This window comes from Bidens hawaiensis, unplaced genomic scaffold (genome assembly GCF_021521415.1).
Source record: "Bidens hawaiensis isolate Kalapana, Puna unplaced genomic scaffold, B.hawaiensis_p1.1 tig00052332_1, whole genome shotgun sequence".
NCBI lineage: Eukaryota > Viridiplantae > Streptophyta > Magnoliopsida > Asterales > Asteraceae > Bidens > Bidens hawaiensis.
The window spans coordinates 1-20,894 of record NW_027499401.1 but is presented as its reverse complement, the minus strand read 5'-3'; the positions used below and the strand labels follow the sequence as shown (position 1 = coordinate 20,894).

The window sequence follows — 20,894 nt, the reverse complement described above, 5'->3', positions numbered from 1 at the left end:
TATTTGACTCGGTCGCGGTTTAACAAAACCATTAAAATCATGTAACACGAGCCTCCTCACCCCGGGTCTTCCCTGAGTAATATATTTGACCCGGTCACAGTTTACCAACACATACATATTCACATACACACATATAAACATCTAATTCGAACATCCAACCAATAGTATCACCACATACGATCCATAAATAATGGATAATCTAGGCATTCAATACTAAGCCTAATATTAATATAATTCACCAAATAACACATTCATCGTCGAACACACGTACACGGGCCTCTCCACCACGAGTCAAGACTCGAGTAATATATTTGACCCGGACGCGGTAAGACCTAAGCATGTGACACGAGCCTCTCCACCACGGGTCAAACCCGAGTAATATATTTGACTCGGTCACAACTTACACATCCAAGCACGAGATACGGGCCTCTCCACCACGGGTACAACCCGAGTAATATATTTGACCCGATCTCGGCTCACACATCCAAGCACGTGATACGGGCCTCTCCACCACGGTCGAACTTAGAATATTGATCTACTGAATTTGTGTAGAATAGTTGTTTACTGACTAATAGTCGATATATTCCCAAAATTCTTATCTTAGATGGATGACTAAGAAATCGTCGTGGGAGACAATATATACTTCAACCATCAATTAATGTTGGGTGATTTTTCTTGAAGACATACGGTGCAAAGTTAGAAAGCTTAGATCTTTGTTGTATATATAGATGACATGTAACTAACTCGCTGTCCGCCAACTCCGTTCAAAACAATTTTGCAGGTGTTCAAATTGACGTGTCGAAAGAAATCATAAGTTCAACGGGTATGCCCTAGTCGTAAGTGTCCACATGGTTAATTGGTGGAAAATGAGAATTTCCAGGTAAGCGGTCGAAAGAAAACGTACTGGTTGGGAGTCATTTGTGAACAACATATGCATCACATATGATATGCGCCGCTGAAGAAACGTGAAATTGATCTTACCTGATCTTTATCGATGTTCCTCGGTCTTCGAGATGAACGAACCACAACTTCTTCTTCTTCTTCGGTTTACTCGGGATCTGCCAAGGATATATGGGGGTGTGGAGGTGATTGCTGAGAGTTTCCTCTTGTTTACAGATACAAATATATGTGGAGGCCAAGTGTCCAAGAAGGGATCCCTAAATGAAAGATAAAGACCCCTTATATAGAAACTCCATGTCTACCATAATGAAACCTTAACCATATTGGGTCAGGCCCGGTTAGGGGTTATCTCCACAACCCCCCAACCCATTGGGCATTGGTTAGTAAACAATAATAGTAAAACAAATATAATACATAACATAATAAGTAAAAGGTCGTATCGGGTATTTAGGACCCTACCTCCACAAGTCCCCCCAGTCCATTGCTGCTCCAAGGCGTGCAAGCGGTTAGGTGGAGTTCTGGACATATTAGGAGTGCTTGTACGGTTTTTCCGACCCGGTGCTTCCCAAATGTACTTTTTTTGCATATATGTCTACTTTGCTTCGGGTTGTAAGTGGTTTCAATCATGATGGCGTTTTGAGCGGAGCGGAGCGGAGCGAAGCGCGCCCGGTATGCGGAATGTGTCCGACCTTGTATTCGGCGTAAGGCCGCATGGGTTTATAAGGATTCCCAACCTTTATATTTGGCGTGTAGCCGTATGGGTTTATAAGGATTCCCAACCTATATGTTCGGATGTCTTCCATCCTTAGGCAAATTATAAGGTGTGCCCAACCTAATATTCAGCGCGTAGTCGTGCGGGTTTATAAAGATTCCCAACCTATATATTCGGATGTCTTCCATCCTTAGGCGAATTATGAGGTGTGCTCAACCTAATATTCGGCATGTAGCCGTGCGAGTTTATAAGGATTCCCAGCCTATATCTTCGGATGTCTTCCATCCTTAGGCAAATTATGAGGTGTGCCCAACCTAATATTCGGCGAGTAACCGTGCGGGTTTTTAAGGATTCCTAACCTATATATTTGGATGTCTTACATCCTTAGGCTAATTATGAGGTGTGCCCAACCTAACATTCGGCGCATAGCCGTGCGGGTGCGCGTAGCCGTGCGGGTTTATAAGGATTCTCAACCTTTAAGTTTGGCGTATAGCCATATGTTTAGCATTAATATAAGCACTTAATAACTTTTTGTGCAATTTTTTCATGCAAAGCTTATATACCCAAACTTTTTGTCTTGTTTTATTTTGTTTGCTATACAAACCAAAATAAATATAAGCGAAAAGTTTGAGGTTGTGAAAACTTGTGAATTAATTCACTTACTTGAGGAACTTGCAAACATGTGCTATTGTTAGCGTTTCGGGACTCGGCCGCAAGGATTCCACGCCTCTAATGTGAGGGTTCCGCGCCTCTGACGCGAGTGTTACACGCCTCTAACACGAAACTTTTTTAGGCTTCCCTGTGAGAGTTCCACGCCTCTGACGCGAATGTTACGCCTCTGACGCGAATGTTACACGCCTCTGACGGGAAACTTTTTTTTTTTTAACCGACACCATCTGAATGCAAAGATCGTCCATAGCAGACTTCAACACTTGTTATACTTGTAATAAACCAAGTGGGTAGAATGTCAATAGCATAAAGTTTATGGGCTATTTTGAAATTTTGGAAATTAATTCCTTTTTGTTGGAAAACCTGTAACTTTCACGTGTCACTCATTTCCATATTTTGCCTTTCCTCTTTCCGATTCTTCTTTGTGTTTGAAAATCTGGGTTATACAGAAAAGAGTATCACCATAAAAAACATCATTATGGCGGGTTGACCATCAAAACATTTTGTTGGTTCGTGGTGTGATCCGCGGTGATCGAAGTTGAACTTCCGGAAGCTGTAAGAGACCTGCGAAGGCAGGAGTTAACCCATTGGAGCATCTTCATCACTCACAGCTGTTAGTTTATCTGTCAGCCCGCGCATGCGATCCGCGATGGCTGAATGAAAATTGCCGTCATTCGTTAGTGACCCGCGGAGACTGGAGTTAGTCCACTACGGGTGTCAAAACCAAAAGTTGGTGCTCCGGAGTATACATATGTCGTCCACGGCGACTAGTTGTAATCCACCGGAGTTCGTGAGTGAACCGCAACATTCATAAGAGACCTGCGGAGGGGGAGTTAGTGTTCCGATGCACACATGGTGAGGTATGCATGTTATGTGTCCGCGGGTGTCGGGATTGACCCCTCGTAACCCTGCTCACGTCATGCTGAAATAAAAGGAAACCAGTCGAAGCTTTGGTTGCGGGTCGCAGAAGCCAGAAATGAGACTCGCATCTTTGTTCGAAATTTACCGGTTAGCAGCTTTTCTTGCTACCATCGGAGGCAGGCGGTGCTTTGATCCCGGCCCGCGGCGCGTGCATGCAGTTGACGGTGACGGGAGTTAATGTCAATCGCTGGGTCCATAATTAACACGCCAGATGTTTCACATGGCCACATATGCCGGAGCTTTCATGAGGCTGCAGAGCGACCCATGTCATTTTGATCCACGACTTGCATGAGTGACCCGCAACTGCTCATAGGTGACCCGCGGCGTTCATAAGTGACCCGCAGTGATAGGTGTTCGTCCAGCGGAGGTTGATCCGCGTCGCACTCATGCATGGCGGCGGAGTGTTGATCCGCGGCGCGCGTATCCATGGCGGCGGAGTCTTCATCCATGAAAGTGCGCATGCATGGCGTTGGAGTAGTGATTCGCAGGCGCGCATGCATAGCGACGTAGTGGTGACCCGCGGGCGCGCATGCATGGCGGCGGAGTCTTCTGCGTATAACCAAGGTCATGGTGTCATCTTCCGACCCGCATGGTGGTTTTTGCATGTTGGTTTCCGCGTGAAACCAACGGCTTGGTGTCATCTTCCGACCCACATGGTGGTTTCCGCGTGAAACCAAGAGCATTGTGTCATCTTCCGACCTCAAACTATAGTTTTTTCATGGTGTTATCTTCCGACCCACATGGTGGCTTTCGCGTGAAACCAAGGGCATGGTGTCGTCTTCCGACACGCATGACGGTTTATGGCACGCCAAAGTGTGCACTAGGCCCGCGACCATCGAGGTTGGCCTACTAGAGGGAGTATGGAGCACTCGGGAACGGGGGCTGGTATGTCTATTGAACGTATGTGATCCGAAATGACCAGAATTAACTTTTTATGAACCCACGGGGGGGTGGAGCTTACCGGCACCACGGCTCTGTCAAGCGGGCGCGGCAATTTTATCATGCAAGCGTCGCGGTTCAAACGAGCAAGCAACATAACTCTGGTGCGTGTGTCGCAGATCTAACAAGTGAGCGCCGCTACTCGGGTGGTGATAGGAGACACCGGTGGCGTAAATTCTGGCTCTCTATTCCGGTGAGGGTGTCGGTAAAAATTACCTCACAAAAAGACAAAATTTTGAGTTTTATCATGGCTTTTATAGCTGGCACCTAAGGCAGCCTACCAAGCATTCTAGAAGATGTCCCCTCAGAGGGTACCATCCAAAATCAGTTGTAAAGTGTGCTATACATGTTGTACGCTCTTATTTCAAGATATATTGTGATGATATTACTTTTTCAGATCTGGGAATCTGGACCTCCATATCTTTAAAGGGTCATCTCTAAAAACAAAATAGATCTAGAAATTATTCCATATCTGGAATTGTGGACCTTCATATGTTGAATGTGTTATGTTGAAACCTAGATCTCCAAAATAGAGTAGATCTGGACATCGTAGTCGAATCTAGTTAAAACCACCACATATCCGGAGGCTTAACCATCCGAATCGGGTAGTTTTCTTTTACATCCAGATCTAGATTTTTTTAGAGAGGAAAAAATCCTAGATCTGGAATATTTCCCGGATAGATCTAAGAACCGAGACAAAAATCAAGGTGTGTCGTTGCCGGTCCCACGTATGGCGTCAATGAAGAAACATGAAATGGATCTGACCTGATCTATATCGATGTTCCCCGGTCTTCGAGATGAACGAACCACGACTTCGTCTTCTTCTTCTTCGGTTTACTCGGGATCTGCCATGAAAATATGGGGGTGTGGAGGTGACTGCTAAGAGTTTTCTCTTGTTTACAAACACAAAAATATGTGGAGTCCAAGTGTCCAAGAAGGGATCCCCTAAATGAAAGATAAAGGCCCCTTATATAGGAACTCCATGGCTACCATCATGAAACCCTAACCATATTAGCCAGACCTGGTTAGGGGTTACCTCCACAACTACCCCCAATTCCATTGGGCATTGGTTAGTAAACAATAATAGTATAACAAATAAAATACATAACATAATAAGTAAAAGGTCGTACCGGGTATTTAGGACCCTACCTCCACAGCCGCATATGTTATACGACCAACATATGCGCCGGATATGATAGTATATATACTTTTTTTGCATTCATTTGTATGTAATCTTCATTTCGGAGCAATAAAATTCTCTCTCTTATCTTTTCGGTATTCTTTCGTATTATCGGTTTTATACCATCACATGGTGTCAGAGCATGGTTATTAATGTCTGCTCTTCGTTTTAAACTGGTTTTTAAATCTTTTATCTAGTTTTTCTTTCTTCATAAGCTGGTATCTCTTGATTCTTGATCTTTTGATCATTCTCTTTGATTTGTTTCTTCTTTTCAGCTGGTTTTCATCTTGTTTCTTCCATATATTCCTTCTTTTTCATCTGTTTTGTCTTTTTCTCGAGGTTTTCACCATCAAAATTTCTTTAAATTTGCACCAATCGTTTCTTTTACATTCGTGTTTAATCCTATCAAATTTCATCCCAATTCATTCACAAACAATGCCAAAATTTCTCCTTTTCACTTTAGCGCATATGTTCTTAAACATATGCGCCGCATAAGTTCTTTCTTTCTCAGTGTATATGTGTTCATCTCATACATATGCGCTGCGTAACATATGCGGCGCATAAGTGTTTTCTGATTACTTTCAGCGCATAAGTTCTTTGCTTCTCGTTTTTGGTTCTTTTCTGTGTTCTCCTTTATGGAAGTCCCTAACACTTCTTTCGCTCAAAATTTCAGGATTCATTCATCTAATCCCCTTCCATCCGATCACCCTGGCATGATTCTGGTCTCAACATTTTTTGACGGGAATGGTTATGGAGGCTGGAAACGAGCAATGTCTGTTGCTCTTTCCGCTAAGGCCTAAGAACAAACTTGGGCTCATTAATAACACCGTCCCTATGCCGGCTAATCAAACACATCTTGCCTTTTGGCAAAGTTGCAATGATATGGTGATATCTTGGATTCTCAACACTCTTAATCACTATATTCGTGATAGTGTTCTGTATGCTGAAACAACTCAAACTCTTTGGAACGAGCTTAACTCTAGATATGGACAAGCAAGTGGTGCTAGAGTTTATCAACTACAAAAGAATCTCTTTCAAATCTCCCAAGGAAGTAGTGACATTGCTACTTATTTTGCTAAAATGAAATCCTATTGGGACGAGTTGAATGCTGTAAACTCCATTTCTTCTTGCACGCGTGGGGCTGCTCATGCTTTTGCCAAAAGAGAGGAAGATCAAAGGCTAATTCAGTTTCTAGTTGGACTAAATCCAAACTATGACATGATCAGAAGCAATATTTTGATGATGCAGCCTCTTCCCTCTATCGATCATGCTTATGGGATCTTGATACAAGTTGAAATACAGAGAGAAATTCACACCACCGCCACTGATTTCACTACATCCTCTGCTTCTATGCACGATAATACTGGAGGACCGGTCAGTGGTGGAACTAGAGAAAATAGAAGAACTCTGGTGTGTACTCACTGTAAAAGGAATGGGCATTCGGTGAGCAAATGTTATAAGTTGATTGGTTTTCCAAAGGACTATAAATTTTTTAAAGGAAAGAAGTTTGTTAATCTTGCTGAAGACAAGGACAAAATGATCAGCAAGGAATAACTCAGCAACAATTTCATGACTTGATGGTTTTGTTGCAGCAAAACAAACTCCAACCTGGGACTTCTAACACTTTTGCTGCTAACAGCACTACAACCATCAATCATGACTCTTTCTGAGGCGTAATATCTTGCGATTCTTCCAAATCTTCTTCAAAATTGATTATTGACACTGGTGCAAATGATCATATGTGTTACGATCAAAATTTGTTTTCAAGCGTTTCATTTCTACAAAATCCAATTTTTATCACTCTTCCTAATGGCACCAGTGTTACTGTTCATAAGTATAGGATTGTTCCTTTAACTGATAATCTTTCTTTGTCCAAAGTTCTTTGGGTACCACATTTTAGAAATAATCTTCTTTCTATTTCAAAATTATGTTCTGATACTGAAGGTATTGTTCTTTTCTCTAAAAACAATTGTGTTTTACAGGCCCCTTTTCTGAAGAGCCATCTGGTTCTTGGTAAAATGCTCAATGGTCTTTATCTTCTTGAAGCTACCAAGAATCTTGCTGATTTTTTTTCAATAAAACTTGTAACTCTGTTGAAACTTGGCATAATCGTCTAGGACATTTGCCAGTTTACAAGTTGAAGCAATTATCTTTCATTTCTAATTCTTCTTTCAAAACTATCGAGCATTGTGATGTTTGTCCTAAGGCAAGACAACATAAACTGGCATTTCCAATTAGCTCTACATCGACTAGCTAAATATTTGAGCTAATTCATATTAATGTTTGGGGGCCTTATCATACATCTACTTACAATGGCTTCAGATATTTTTTAACGATTGTGGATTATTATAGCAAAACCACTTGGACACACTTGCTTTCAACTAAAAGCAATGCTTTTCCTATTCTTCAATCTTTCATTGAAATGGCTAGTAATCAATTTGGCACCACTGTCAAATGCATTCGTTCTGATAATGCTATTGAACTAGGGACTGGGCTAGTTCAACGTGCTTACTTACTTAGTAAAGGCATTATTCATCAGATAACTTGTGTTGTTGTCCCACAACAAAATGGCATTGTTGAACGAAAGCATAAACATTTGCTTGAAACATCGAGAGCTTTAATATTTCAATCTAAACTTCCTGTTCAGTTTTGGGGTGATTGTGTTTTAACAGCTACACATTTAATCAATCGATTCCCCACTTAAATCCTTAGCAAGAAAACCCCATATGAGGTTTTAACAGGAAAACTTCCTTCCTATGCTCACATGAAGTCTTTTGGTTGTCTTGTTTACTCTTCCACATTGAGTCATGGACGAGACAAATTCAAACCAAGGGCTGTTCCTTGTGTTTTTCTGGGATATCCTCTTGGTAAAAAGGCTTACCGATTATATGATCTTGATACAAATAAGGTCATCATATCAAGAGATGTCATTTTCTTTGAAGCTTTATTCCTTTCAATCACAAACTCTAAAGAAAGCTTTTTTTTTTCATCCATTGACACTACAATTCTTTGATGATCCTTCTCCTGCTTTGTAACATCTCGGAAAAACCCATATTTATTTTGGACCAAATATGACAACTTTGAAAGTTGAAGGATTAAAATATTCTCAATATAAGTCATGGGAAAAAAATAAAATAAGAAAAATAAGCATCTCATGTTAAGGAAGTAAGAAAATTCCATCCCACATGGAAAGATGGAAGAAAATAGAAGCATTCCACATGGGTATAAATAGGGAAGATAACAACAAGAAAATAAATGGAAGCTCTTTATAAGAAAGAGAGTTTCCATATTAATATTCTTATGTGGCTAATCACTTTCCATAGTCCTAGTGGAGGGTGCGAAGCACCCGACGCGCACGCGCATGGACACGGACTCGGACACGGACACGGACACGAACTCGGGCGATAAGCGTAATATGGCGTTTTGATGGCGCACTTCGCACGCTCGCATCGCCGCGAGCCGCATAAGGGCCGCCTTAGTATTTTTGGAAAATGGAAGTGTGACTAAGAAGTGGCAAGTTATCAAAGACAAAGGACCAAAAGTGAAAATGAGATCTCATGAGCCATCGTGCTACGCGATGAGCACCAAAACAAGACCATCACGCTACGCGATGGAGTGATATGACTCATCAAACACGTGACGCGACGGAATGACACATGGCAGACGCTAGGGCTGAGTCAACATGCACGCGTCATTCTCTGACATCGCGCTACACGACGGTCTAAGAGAAGGGACCATCGCGCTACGCGATGGAACCCAATTTCAACTATAAAGGGGGGGGGGGGTTCACGGCACATTCAACTCACACCAAATCACACACTACAATCACACATAGTTAGCCTCGTTTTGCATGCCGGTCTCGTAGAACGTGGAAATTTCCGAAGTTCTGACGGTCTAAGCTCTAGTACGCGATATAGAGTAGAAGTGCCGCTCAATCAGTCACAGGCATTTAACTCCAAATACCTGTGCGAGGTAGGGGTTCTGCTTAAGTTATTATTTTATTATTATTATAATAGCTTAGACATAGTCAGGGATATAGCCCGAACCTTGATTACAGATAAGCATAATATAACTTTTCATAAGCGAAGGTTATAGTTAAATATTGTGTCTTCATTATTAAGAAACGTACGCATTCGCATCAAGGGATATAGTTAAAATAATATTTCTTTATGATTAAGATATATACTATTCATTCACACAGGTTATAGTTAAAGTAATGTTTCTTCTTGAAGAAGAAATCTGGTATAGATGTTTCTTCCTGAAGAAAAAACCTAGCACAAAACTGGTCAACAAACGAAAGGACTAAAGGTCCACATGATTTATACAAACAAATGATTTATCAAGGTTAAAGCTATACAAAACAGACTACGGTGCCTGAAGCTAGATCATTGATCTAGATATTTATACAAATGTTGTTCTCGTACTATAGGTCCGAGATAACAATCAATCAATCAGTCAATCAGAAAAAGGAATCAGTAACAAAAACTGATTACAGACAGGGGTCAGTAACCAAACTGATAATAAATAGGAATCAGTGTCAGAAACTGATTACAATCATAAAAGGTGAATACGCCCTAAACTTTTACAACTCTTTTAGAGTCTGACTGTTTGCATAGGATTTACGAATCCTTAAAACTTTGGTTACAATAATAAGAAACGAGCATACTCAGATTAAGAGTATACATGTGTTTGGATCCATTCATTCATGGCGTCTCGGATTACCCCGGGGCCATGGTCTATATTGTTAATTGTACATGTACTTAGGGTAATTTCATCCCAATTAAGTTGGGTGCCTAATGAGTTGTCACAAAGGCATTGTTGTTGTTTTCACATTGGTATTACAACAGAGTTAGCGTCATTCACCGGCTGTGTGCTGACGTATTTTCCCCCCACATTTCAGGGATACTGTAAAGAATAGAACTGACAGGCAAGATAGAAGATTGGAGACATAGTCATTAGAGGTGATCTGATGGCTCAGATATTTTATTCAAAATATTATAAAGAATCATATTTTCAAAAGACAGATATTTGAAGTATTAAACGGGTATTCAAATCCCGAGATTTGAATGCAATTATATTATTATTTTTGAAAGACTTCCACTCACATTTTATCATACAATATTCAACGAGTATTCTAACCCGACATTTTATAAATGACTAATATATTTTAAAGACTTCCGCTAAAACAACCCGCAACTTTGATATATTTTCAAAACAGATACCAACTAGCGGGTGTCAAACCTAGGCCTTGGACCGGCGTGTGACATGCTTCCGCTTATCATACATCTCCCGATTCAAGTCATTCTAATTCTTTTATTCCTTCTTCTACAGATCCACCTATTAGAATATCATCCAGAACTTCGGTTCTTCCTTCTTATTTGAATGACTATGTTTGTAATCACTCTGATTCGTCTCATCATTGTTTTCACACTGTCACCAATTCTTGCTCCTCTTCTGTGTCTTGTTCTTCTTCTCAACTCCTTTCTTCCAGTCAAACTCTCACCACAGCAATATCTAATTTACATGAGCCCACTTCGTATAAAGAAGCTGCTACTATTCCTGAATGGCAAGCTTCCATGCAAGCAGAGTTTCAGGCTCTTGAAAATACTAATACTTGGGCTGTTGTTGACCTTACTCCTGGAAAGAAAACTATTAAGAGAAAATGGGTGTTTAAAGTTAAACACCGAGCAGATGGCATTATTGAACGTTGTAAAGCACGATTGGTGGTAAGAGGAGATACCTAAAAGGAAGGAATTGATTATACTGAGACTTTTTCTCCTGCTGTCAAAATGACTACCATTCGCAGTCTTGTTGCTGTTGCTACCAAACGAAGCTGGCCTCTGTTTCAACATGATGTTAATAATGCTTTCCTTCATGGGGATCTAGATGAAGAAATTTATATGTTACCACCACCTGGTATGGGGCTCCCTAATCATCAAGTACTTAAACTTCAGAAATCATTATACAGCTTAAAGCAGGCTTCTCGACAATGGTATGGGAAATTGTCGTATGCTCTGAAGACATGAGGTTATATGAGCTCTCAGAATGATCATTCTTTGTTTTCTAAATCTATAGGATCTTCGGTGGTTTATTTCGTTGTATATGTTGATGACATATTGATTACTGGGAACAATTTGGAGGAGATCAATGATCTTAAAGCTTTTCTGGATTCCTCTTTCAAGATTAAAGATTTGGGGCGTCTTAATTACTTTTTGTGCATGGAGGTTCTTTATACTACAAATGGTATAATCATGTCTCAACACAAATTTGCTAGGGACATGTTATCAGAATTTGATACCTCCAATCTTTCTGTTAGCAATTCTCGATTACCTCATCATCTCCAGCTTAAGATTCATGAAGGTCTTGCTATTGATGTTCCTTTACAATATAGGAAACTTGTTAGGAAACTCAATTATCTTACACACACAAGACCTGATATTGCTTTTGTTGTTCAATTCTTAAGTCAATTCATGCAAGATCCGAGGATTCCTCATTGGCATGCTGCTCTTCATACCCTTTTTTATGTAAAGGGAACGTTATCTCAAGGATTATTTTTCAACAAAAATCCTTCTTTTGATTTACAGGCTTTCTGTGATTCCGATTGGGCAGCATGTCCTAATACACGACGATCTGTTAATGGGTTTTATGTTTCTCTTGGTGGTTCACCAATTTCTTGGAAGTCTAAGAAACAACGCACTGTTTCCTTAAGTTCTGCTGAAGCTGAGTATCGATCGCTTCATCGTGTTACAGCTGAGCTTGAATGGTTAACTAGACTTCTTATTGAGTTTACAGTTCCGGATATTACTCTAGTTAAACACAAGTGTGACAGCCAAGCTGCAATTTATATTGCCAAGAACCCGGTTTTTCATGAGCGAACAAAGCATATCGAGATTGATTGTCATTTTGTTTGCGAGAAATTACAAGAAGGTTTTATCAATTTAGTTCATACAAAGACTGCTGACCAGCTTGCTGATTTATTTATCAAGAGCTTATCAGGATCACATTTTCATGAGCTTTTGTGCAAGTTGGTTTTTTCTCAACCTTCAACTTAAGGTGGGGTGTGAGCACATACGTTGTTCATAACATATGCGCCGCATATGATATGCGCCGCATATGTTATACGGCCAACATATGCGCCGCATATGATAGTATATATACTTTGTTTGAATTCATTTGTACGTAATCTTGATTTCAGAGCAATAAAATTCTCTCTTCTTCTTTTCAATTTTCTTTCGTTTTATCGGTTTTATACCATCACATCATTCAATTCCGATCTTCATCTTGTTCACAGTTATTGTTTTGCTATTTGAGTTATATCGGTTTAATAATACATGTATGCTTGTTAGTACATGTTTTCAAAATTATGTTACGTATTCCGTAAACCCTTTCAACTGACGAGACTTCAACATCTAAACAAGACACCTATTTTAATATTTAATTTTTAACTAATATAATATATAATAGTCGGCATTGGTTGAAGACTAGCATGTGCCCATCAATTATTTATTAAATAATAATAAAAGGTAGTTTCTTGTTAATCAAACACATACAGTTCCATTTATTTGAACTATACAAAACTTCATTTGTATGAATAATGAATGTAAATATAATGTCCAAATAACTTATTCACGCGTGCTAGTGATCTCTCAATAACATGTCGAGGACAATTTTTCCTATTAGATTATCGTTCGTTGATTCATCGGTAAGGTAACTACTAAAGAATTGTAACGGATGTTTAATTTTTTTTTGTTTTTCCTAGCGTCACGTTGGCAATTATTGATCAACAAATTTTTTTTAGCTTAATTAGTTGTCTAGTGATTATTGAGTAATTAAAAGTATTTTCTCATTACCTAACACATTTCAAATCCATTTATTTTACCAAGTTTAATTGTTGGACATTTGAAGTATGTAAAACTTCATTTGTATGAAATATGAATATTATTACATATTATGCTAATATATAAAAAAGAAAAGATATATTATATTCTCTGCAAAAATAAAGATAAATTCTCTCTCTCTCTCTCTCTCTCTCTCTCTCTCTCTCTCTCTCTCTCTCTCTTATTATCTTTATATATCGGTATACACACACACACAGTAAATTTAATGAAGAGAGCATCAAACGGTGGTTACAAACCAAGAAAGCAGCGACCTTGAAGGAAGGCATCATATATACTTGAAACTCGATCAGATCAGATATTGAAAGAGAGAGATAGAAGAGATGATGAAGCTGCAGGTGGTATGGATGGTGTTGATGGCGGTCGGAGTCGTCTCCGGTTACAAGAACTACACCGTGGGAGATGATCTTGGTTGGTTTGACAAACTTGAGAAGCCAGGTGTTGATTATCAAAAATGGGCTTCTTCTAAAACCTTCTCTCTTGGTGATTTCCTAAGTATGACTTTCTTTTCTATATCTTTATTATTATTTATCTTGTCTCATTAATTTGTGTAGATGATATAATGAATGAGGAAAGCTTTACTCATAGTGAGGGTATAAAAGGAAATTACGTATCAATGAATCATACTCTAAATTATTATCTGTTCTTGCCGACAGATTAACGAATGTTGTTATACTTTTCTTTTACTAAATTTGATACCAGGAGAATTTTGTGATTATTAATAATTGCAACTGCAGGCTTTTTCTAAATCCCGAAATTATTTATTTATTTATTTTAATTGGTTACAAATTCATTAAATATGTCTGAAAATCAGGGGTTGCAACCGACGTTCAATAGTCGACTGACTAGTTTTTATCACAAGAAAAAAATTCAATCAAATTTTTCTAATTGTTTAATCATGTCAACTTTCTGTTGCAATTTTTTTATTAATCTTGATTATTTCTCCATCTTGATATAAACTGAGTCATGAGATTTGATTATTATTTTATTTATTTACTTTTTTTTTTCACTATTATCTCCTTCATGTTAATTTAAAAAAAAACAATCACTAAAATTCACACAAGTCTTATTTTAATCACCTACTTTTAAAAATAAGTAAATAAATAAATTGACATTATAACAAAATTCATAAAATTGTAACCCCTGATAAAGTTAAGTTTAATAAAACACCCAGAAAACTAAGTCACTAGTATATAAAATTTACTCCATTTAATAAACAGATTTATGTTAGCATTATAACTAAGCATTTTTAGATACAATTTATATAGACTCAAATAATCAATTATGTTTGCATTAAAATTAAACATTTTATATATAATTGATGTCTATATATTCAAAGAATCAACATGTTTAACTCGAGGCTCTATTGGAAACAACCAACTGATTTTGACTTAACAACGCTGTTGGACCAGTTTGAGTACAAGGTTTAGTTAAGTATGCTCCAGTTATATATATAGGGTTTGGATAAATGAAATTAACATGCTAAACGTGAGAATCAAATAGAGTAATTATATATACAAGTAGAGTAATTATGTAATTACATCATATAGTAATTACGTAATTACTTTATAGTGTAATCACATAATTACTCTACTTGATTCTCATGTTTAACACGTTAATTTCATTTGTACGTTAACTCTCCCATATATATATATATATATGCTATTTAGGGGAAGTATAAAATGAAAACCCACTTGAGTTGTGAAAACCCGTAAAAACCCTATGCAACATCATTTTTTTTTTGTTTTTTTTTTTGTTACACACGTAATATGTGTTGTTACATTTAATACAAAATATCGAAAAATTAAAAAAACATTTTTTTGCTATTTTTTAACGTTTTTTTACTAATTTTTGTATATGTTTTCAGGAGAGAGGAAAATGTTATATATATGTTTACATTTTTTATTAACTTTAATTGTGGACCATAATATTTAAACTTTAATTAAAAACATATGATTGAGAATGAGTTTCTAGAGTTTTCACAACTCAATCAGCTAATAGCTGCCTTTTGTTACTTATGGAATCTACTAGGTCCGTTAATCCAACTGTTAAAAACTTAAAATCGATTTGAGTAATTGCCATTGGGGTGGGGGAGTTTTAAAGGTAGCAATAGCATGGCATGTGTGGGCAGTCACTATCAAGACAACTCTCATGATTGCCAGCTATAAAGGAGGTTTACTACAAGCAAAAACAATTATATTGTATATTCATTCTATACCATTTTCTAATAATACATGTCTCTTTCAATATTTCTATATTAACATGCAGTTTTCAACACCGACAACAACCACACACTTGTGCAAACATACAACTCCACCATCTACCACCTTTGCGACGACAGCAACGCCCTCGACAACGACACCACCCAATACGCCTCACCCGACCCATCCGCCAGCTCCGTCCACCCGGTCACTGTTGCAGTCCCACTGGTCAAGGAGGGCCCCACCTTTTTCTTCTCGAGTGACTATGATGGCGAGCAATGTGAGAACGGGCAACGATTCAGTATCAACGTGACACACGGGCAGGGCTTGCCACCAAGTTTAAGGGAACCAACACCCGGGGCCCCTGGTCCGGTTAGTCAAGAGTCGGGTGACGACACAGTGCCTGAGACGACAGTCCCGGCTAACTTTGATCACCCGAAGGATATTAGTGATGATGACAGTGACGATGATGGTGAAAATGGCAAAAAGAAATCAAATGCGGTGGTCGTACAAGTGTCAGGATTTAGCAAGGTTTTGGTTATGTTGGGATTGATATACGGCTGTTGGTAGACTAAGATTTAAGATTATTAATTAATACTTGTATTTAAGTTATTGTTTGTATGTTTGTTTTATAAGGGATGATGAGTCAGCATAGAGAAGATTTTATAAAGTTAATAATACATGTTTGGTTTTTTAAGATTTTTTTCTTTTACATGCGGAATTTAGCATACATGTAATAATAATAACAATGGCTGTAAGAAGCATTGTTGGAGAATTTAGCGACTGGTGTTTTCGGTATACTGGCATGCACACGGTTGTCGAAGCAAATCTATCACCGAATTGTCCGCGCCTGTCACGAAAAAAGTATAATAAATTTGTTACCATTCACGAAGTTAAATGCTTTATACGCATTTGCAAATTTGTAGGCCCTACAAACAAACTGAACGTTTGGTGAAGCGTCCGACGACTGAACACATGACTCATTCATTCATTTATGTTCATGAGCGTTTGTTTACATTTGTTTATGTATTTACTTAATTAACTTTTTAGGCCCATTATAATTTAGTGTAGTTCTTGAAATTAAGATATCACCCATTACAATTAACGAGTTTATTAATTATGATATTTTAGGCCAAATAGATTGATGTTCATTGGTGTTTGCTAACATTCGCTTTTACCATTAACAAACGAACACGCACATGTTCAGTTTCTTAACGAAAGAACACAAACAAGAAAACCTTGCCCGTTCAATTGTTCAATTAGATCGTTTGTTCGGTTAAAGTTAAATGAACGAGCACGATCATGAACATGTTTCATTCATGTTCGTTTGGTTTGTTTACAAACCTACAATTTTGTATGAGGTTTCATGTATGAAGAGAGAAATATACAACCCTAATCACCTACTTATAAACAACTATAGGAATTCACTCCAAATAAAAACTCAAATTCCTAAGCTTATTTTAGTAATATTAAAATATTATATGCTTATAATAGGGCTTGGTCTATGTGGGCCACATGAGCCACAAAGTGTAGCTGAAAAGAGTGACTAACAACTAACAGGCACATGAGAGCTTACCCTAACATGGCCCAGACTGAGTTCCACAAAGATGTAGCAGGTCTTTTGCTTGAAGAGAAATCCTTTTTGTGCTTATCATCTTGTCCTCCTGAACAAAGTACAATAATGAAATGAATAAAATAACCAGAAGATGCCTCTTTCTAAACTCAATTCATTAGTTTAATTATTTTAGATACTATTTTGTGTGGGTGAACACACACTATCTAGCAGATTTAGATTCATGAGAAGACAAGTACTCATAGTCTCATCTGAAATCCAAGGGTTAGGGGACATGGGAACTTAAAGCTAGTGCATGTGGACCCTACATTTGTTGCGCTGCCACCACATACCATCTTGCATTTTCCTTTTATTTTCAGTAAGTATTAACCTCAAACGCGCCTGAGCCTTGAAATAAGCTTGTCTGTTAAGCATGCCCAAGCCCTAGCTTCATTTATCAAGTTCGAGCTAGCTCGCGAGCCTGATTATCGTATGAATTATATAACAATGCTTATTATATACAAACTTATTTACTATGCTCTACATAAAATTAGGGCATTGGGTAGTTATTACATTTATGCAATTAATAGAATAGTAGTTAGATACTTTTCTATAAGTAGCGGTATAGTTAATTTGCTTTCTGCATTTCTTCCAATCGTATGTAAGGCTATACAAGCTATTAGTTAGGTAATTACAAATATATATATAAAATAATTTTAAATGTATATAAATTAATTAAATAATAAATCATAAACAAGCCGAGCTCTAGCATTCATAAGTCAAAACGAGCCAATCTCGGGCTCGGTTTGGCTCATTTACACCCCTAAGTGCATTACATATAATTAGAAGAGGGAGACTTTTAAGTTTGACCCATTTGACACGTTTCCCTTTTGGCTATAACAACTACTTGACCCGTTAAGAATAAGCGATAACCAAACTAACCCATTATTTGTAAGTAAACAGGTTGACATTGCCACCTCTAATTAGTATGAAAGAAATAAACAACTACGGTATACCATAGATTGTATGATTCCGTATCTCTGCCAACTTCTCAACCAATTGGCGCTCCTCATTGCTGACATGGCAAGGACATGAATACCTTGTAAGTAAATTTAGAACAATATGATAGAAGAAACAGCGACCACATATACAGGCACTCATTATTTTGACAATCAGAAGTCAAAGGTGTGTAGATTATAATACAATTGAGATCAAAGAACCATATTATATCCTAAAAGAACATACTTTTCAGTCAGTTTTCATTATAGTGGTAAAAACAGCATTTGTGGTCTGTACTAGTATACTTTGAAAAGCAGTTATCTTTAAGTGTTACTTCTGAAGGTATGATGTCAAAATTGATAACTAACAAAATGTATGTTCCGTATTGATGTCATTTGACTTAAAAGAAATCCAGAAACTTTCCAAGATTCTAATGTTAACCTGATATATTTTGGGATCTGGATATTCACAATAAAGTGATGATGCCCTCTAATAGATGGCTTATTGACATCTGGAACTCCCATTTTTGAAAGTTTCAATGTTTCCCCAGGCTGAATCCCTGAAGGCACATGAAGGTCTTTTAGACCATCAACCGTTTCAACCTACATAAAAAACAAAATATAACTAAGAATTATAAAGCAAAAAAAATACAGTCATCTAAAGATGATCGATCAAAGTAGTAAATAATAATGATAATGATAATAATAATAATAATAATAATAATAATAATAAAATCTTGATCATTAGATGTGGATGGTGCAACATGCCATATTAGTCCAATATTTAACTCGTTTCATATTAAACAAAGCATAAAGGCATTAACTGGTATAAGATCACACGTTACCTTAATGACAGTACCTAATATTGCTTGCGAATAATCGATTTTAATATCTGAGTAGAGATGAAGACCCTCCCTTCGTATTCCTTTTTTTTGGATAACATGAATGACTAAATACAAATCACCAACTCTATTTCTGCATTGAAAATCAAGCAAAACAGGTATACATTATAACTAAAGTTATTTGAATCTTTATACATTATTTCTTGACATATATGATTTTTAATCTACTATTGTCACCTGTTTTTGTCAACATTACCCTCTCCTTCCATTCGCATGGTGGCTTCATCATTCACACCAGGTGGAATCGCTACTTTCACGGTTCTTCGTGACTGTACTTCACCTTTGCCTCCACAATACTTACAATGTTCAGTTATAATCTTACCATCACCACCACACTTTGAGCAACTAGATACCTAGAATGAAAACATAAGTTAAAAGAAATGGTGGTTGTTTTAGTACCTAAGGGTAAAAAGGTATATTACCTGAGACATGACTCCAAATGGTGTTTTCTGAGTTTCTACAACTGCTCCTCTTCCTTTACAACGGTCACATGATTTTATACAACTGCTTGACTTAGCTCCCGTTCCACCACAATGATCACATGTCTCGAAACAGTTAACTTCAATGTCACGTTTTGCTCCAAAAATCGATTCTTCAAAGCTCAAATAGACATCTTGCCTGAACATAATAAAATTAAAACTCAACAAACTGTAAGTTAGAAAACCGATAAGCAAAAAGACAAGTTCTTTCTCAAGAAAAGGTTTGATTTTTGTTCGTTTAACAGGTGACCACAAATAATGTTAAAGAAAGGTGATAATGTAACAGATTACAGTAGAAGTAGGTAGACTTGTAACCGAACTGAATGTTCAGTGAACCGTTAGGGGGGGAGTTCATTTGTGTTCATTTATTTAGTAAACGAACGAAGAGCACGAACAATTTTTTTGTTCATTTGGGTAAAAGAACAAATATGAACACATATCTCATTCGTTCATTTATGTTCGTGATGGGAATGAGCTATGGGGGGAAGTTGAGATATATGTATTCTTAAGGGGGTCAATGGGAAATTAATACAAGTAACTAAAGTGTAATATAGAGGTAGTATAAGTAATAGGAATAAGACGTGTTAGTGGGCAGGATTGAATTTGTTAAGTTTGTTTAGGGCTCCGATGTATGGAGAGAGGTGGATTATCCTTGTAACTTCTTCTTTACGTTTTAGCAATACAATCATTCTACCTTTTTTGTTCCTATTTTCTTCTCAAAATTCTATCAATCACAATCATAAACATATCAATTCCTATCAGTTCGTGAACGCTCATTGGTACTTATTTATGTTTGGTTGTTTGTGTTCATTTATGTTTGATTAAGTTCGTTCTATTATGTTTGTCTAAAATCTTCATTTTAAATTTTTAGGCCAATTGCAAATTAGTCTAGTTTTAATAACATTTTTAGGCCCAGCACATTGTTATTCACATTTATGTTTAATTAGTTTTAGCTTACTTATGCTCATTCATCTATGTTCGGTTGCGTTTGTGAACTGTTTGTTTATACTGGCAACGAACAAACATAAACGAACACGAACACCTTCATTTTCATAACAAAGGAACACAAACAAGAAAAACTCATTAGTTTAAGGAAAATTGGAAATAAATAATCCCAACTTTTGTGTGTTAGCCGATAATAATCCCAACTTTAAAAATCACTTCCAGCGGTCCCAACTTTCAACTATTTTTGTCTCAATTGTCCTATGTTAAAATACACTTAACGTTATGTTTTTTCCCAAGTTTCAAACTAATGTTTTAGGGCTTTTGATCGGAAGAACGGTACGATTCGATCGATATAAAACTTATCTCGAAACTGTGATTCAAATGACTTGATTTTTGTTAATTGGAAATTTAAACACCCGAATTGAAACATTGTTTCGTCGCATGGATAGCAGTTTCAAGATAAGTTTTATATCAGTCGAATCGTATCGTTTTTCCGATCAAAAGCCCTAAAACATCGATTTGAAACTTGGGAAAAAACATAACGGCGTTAAAGTTTTTTTAACGGAGGACAATTGAGACAAAAATAGTTGAAAGTTGGGAC

General features: G+C 37.4%; 4 protein-coding genes across 4 annotated transcripts; 3 read left to right on the top strand and 1 right to left on the bottom strand.

The window, feature by feature from the left end:
* Nucleotides 1–6,065: 6,065 nt before the first annotated feature.
* LOC143599538 (uncharacterized) lies at nt 6,066–6,875 on the top strand. Its single transcript, XM_077077465.1, has one exon. The coding sequence runs from the start codon at nt 6,066–6,068 to the stop codon at nt 6,873–6,875; it is 810 nt and encodes a 269-aa protein (XP_076933580.1).
* An 868-nt stretch (nt 6,876–7,743) lies between these two features.
* Nucleotides 7,744–11,065, top strand: LOC143599537 (uncharacterized). The gene is made up of 2 exons (XM_077077464.1): nt 7,744–7,975; nt 10,653–11,065. Exons 1-2 carry the CDS (start codon nt 7,744–7,746, stop codon nt 11,063–11,065), a joined length of 645 nt encoding a protein of 214 aa, XP_076933579.1.
* Nucleotides 11,066–13,558: 2,493 nt separating this feature from the next.
* On the top strand, nt 13,559–16,066 carry LOC143599534 (early nodulin-like protein 18). Its single transcript, XM_077077462.1, has 2 exons — nt 13,559–13,711; nt 15,485–16,066. The coding sequence occupies exons 1-2, from the start codon at nt 13,564–13,566 to the stop codon at nt 15,985–15,987; spliced, it is 651 nt and encodes a 216-aa protein (XP_076933577.1). The 5' UTR covers nt 13,559–13,563; the 3' UTR covers nt 15,988–16,066.
* On the bottom strand, nt 15,815–19,487 carry LOC143599535 (uncharacterized; the record flags this gene model as incomplete). The annotated part of the gene is made up of 7 exons (XM_077077463.1): nt 15,815–16,267; nt 16,994–17,081; nt 17,986–18,044; nt 18,410–18,570; nt 18,813–18,942; nt 19,047–19,222; nt 19,292–19,487. Coding segments are annotated over 7 exons (967 nt in total), but the record flags the coding sequence as incomplete, so codon positions are not given.
* Between the last annotated feature and the right edge of the window lie 1,407 nt (nt 19,488–20,894).

Bases quoted from the DNA above. Each gene is read 5' to 3' on its own strand.
- LOC143599538 (XM_077077465.1), top strand. From the start codon at position 6,066: ATGGTTATGGAGGCTGGAAACGAGCAATGTCTGTTGCTCTTTCCGCTA.
- LOC143599537 (XM_077077464.1), top strand. From the start codon at position 7,744: ATGGCTAGTAATCAATTTGGCACCACTGTCAAATGCATTCGTTCTGAT. The intron at 7,976-10,652 runs GTGATTGTGTTT...CTTCTTCTACAG, and splicing joins ACTTCCTGTTCAGTTTTGGG to ATCCACCTATTAGAATATCA.
- LOC143599534 (XM_077077462.1), top strand. From the start codon at position 13,564: ATGGTGTTGATGGCGGTCGGAGTCGTCTCCGGTTACAAGAACTACACC. The intron at 13,712-15,484 runs GTATGACTTTCT...ATTAACATGCAG, and splicing joins CTCTCTTGGTGATTTCCTAA to TTTTCAACACCGACAACAAC.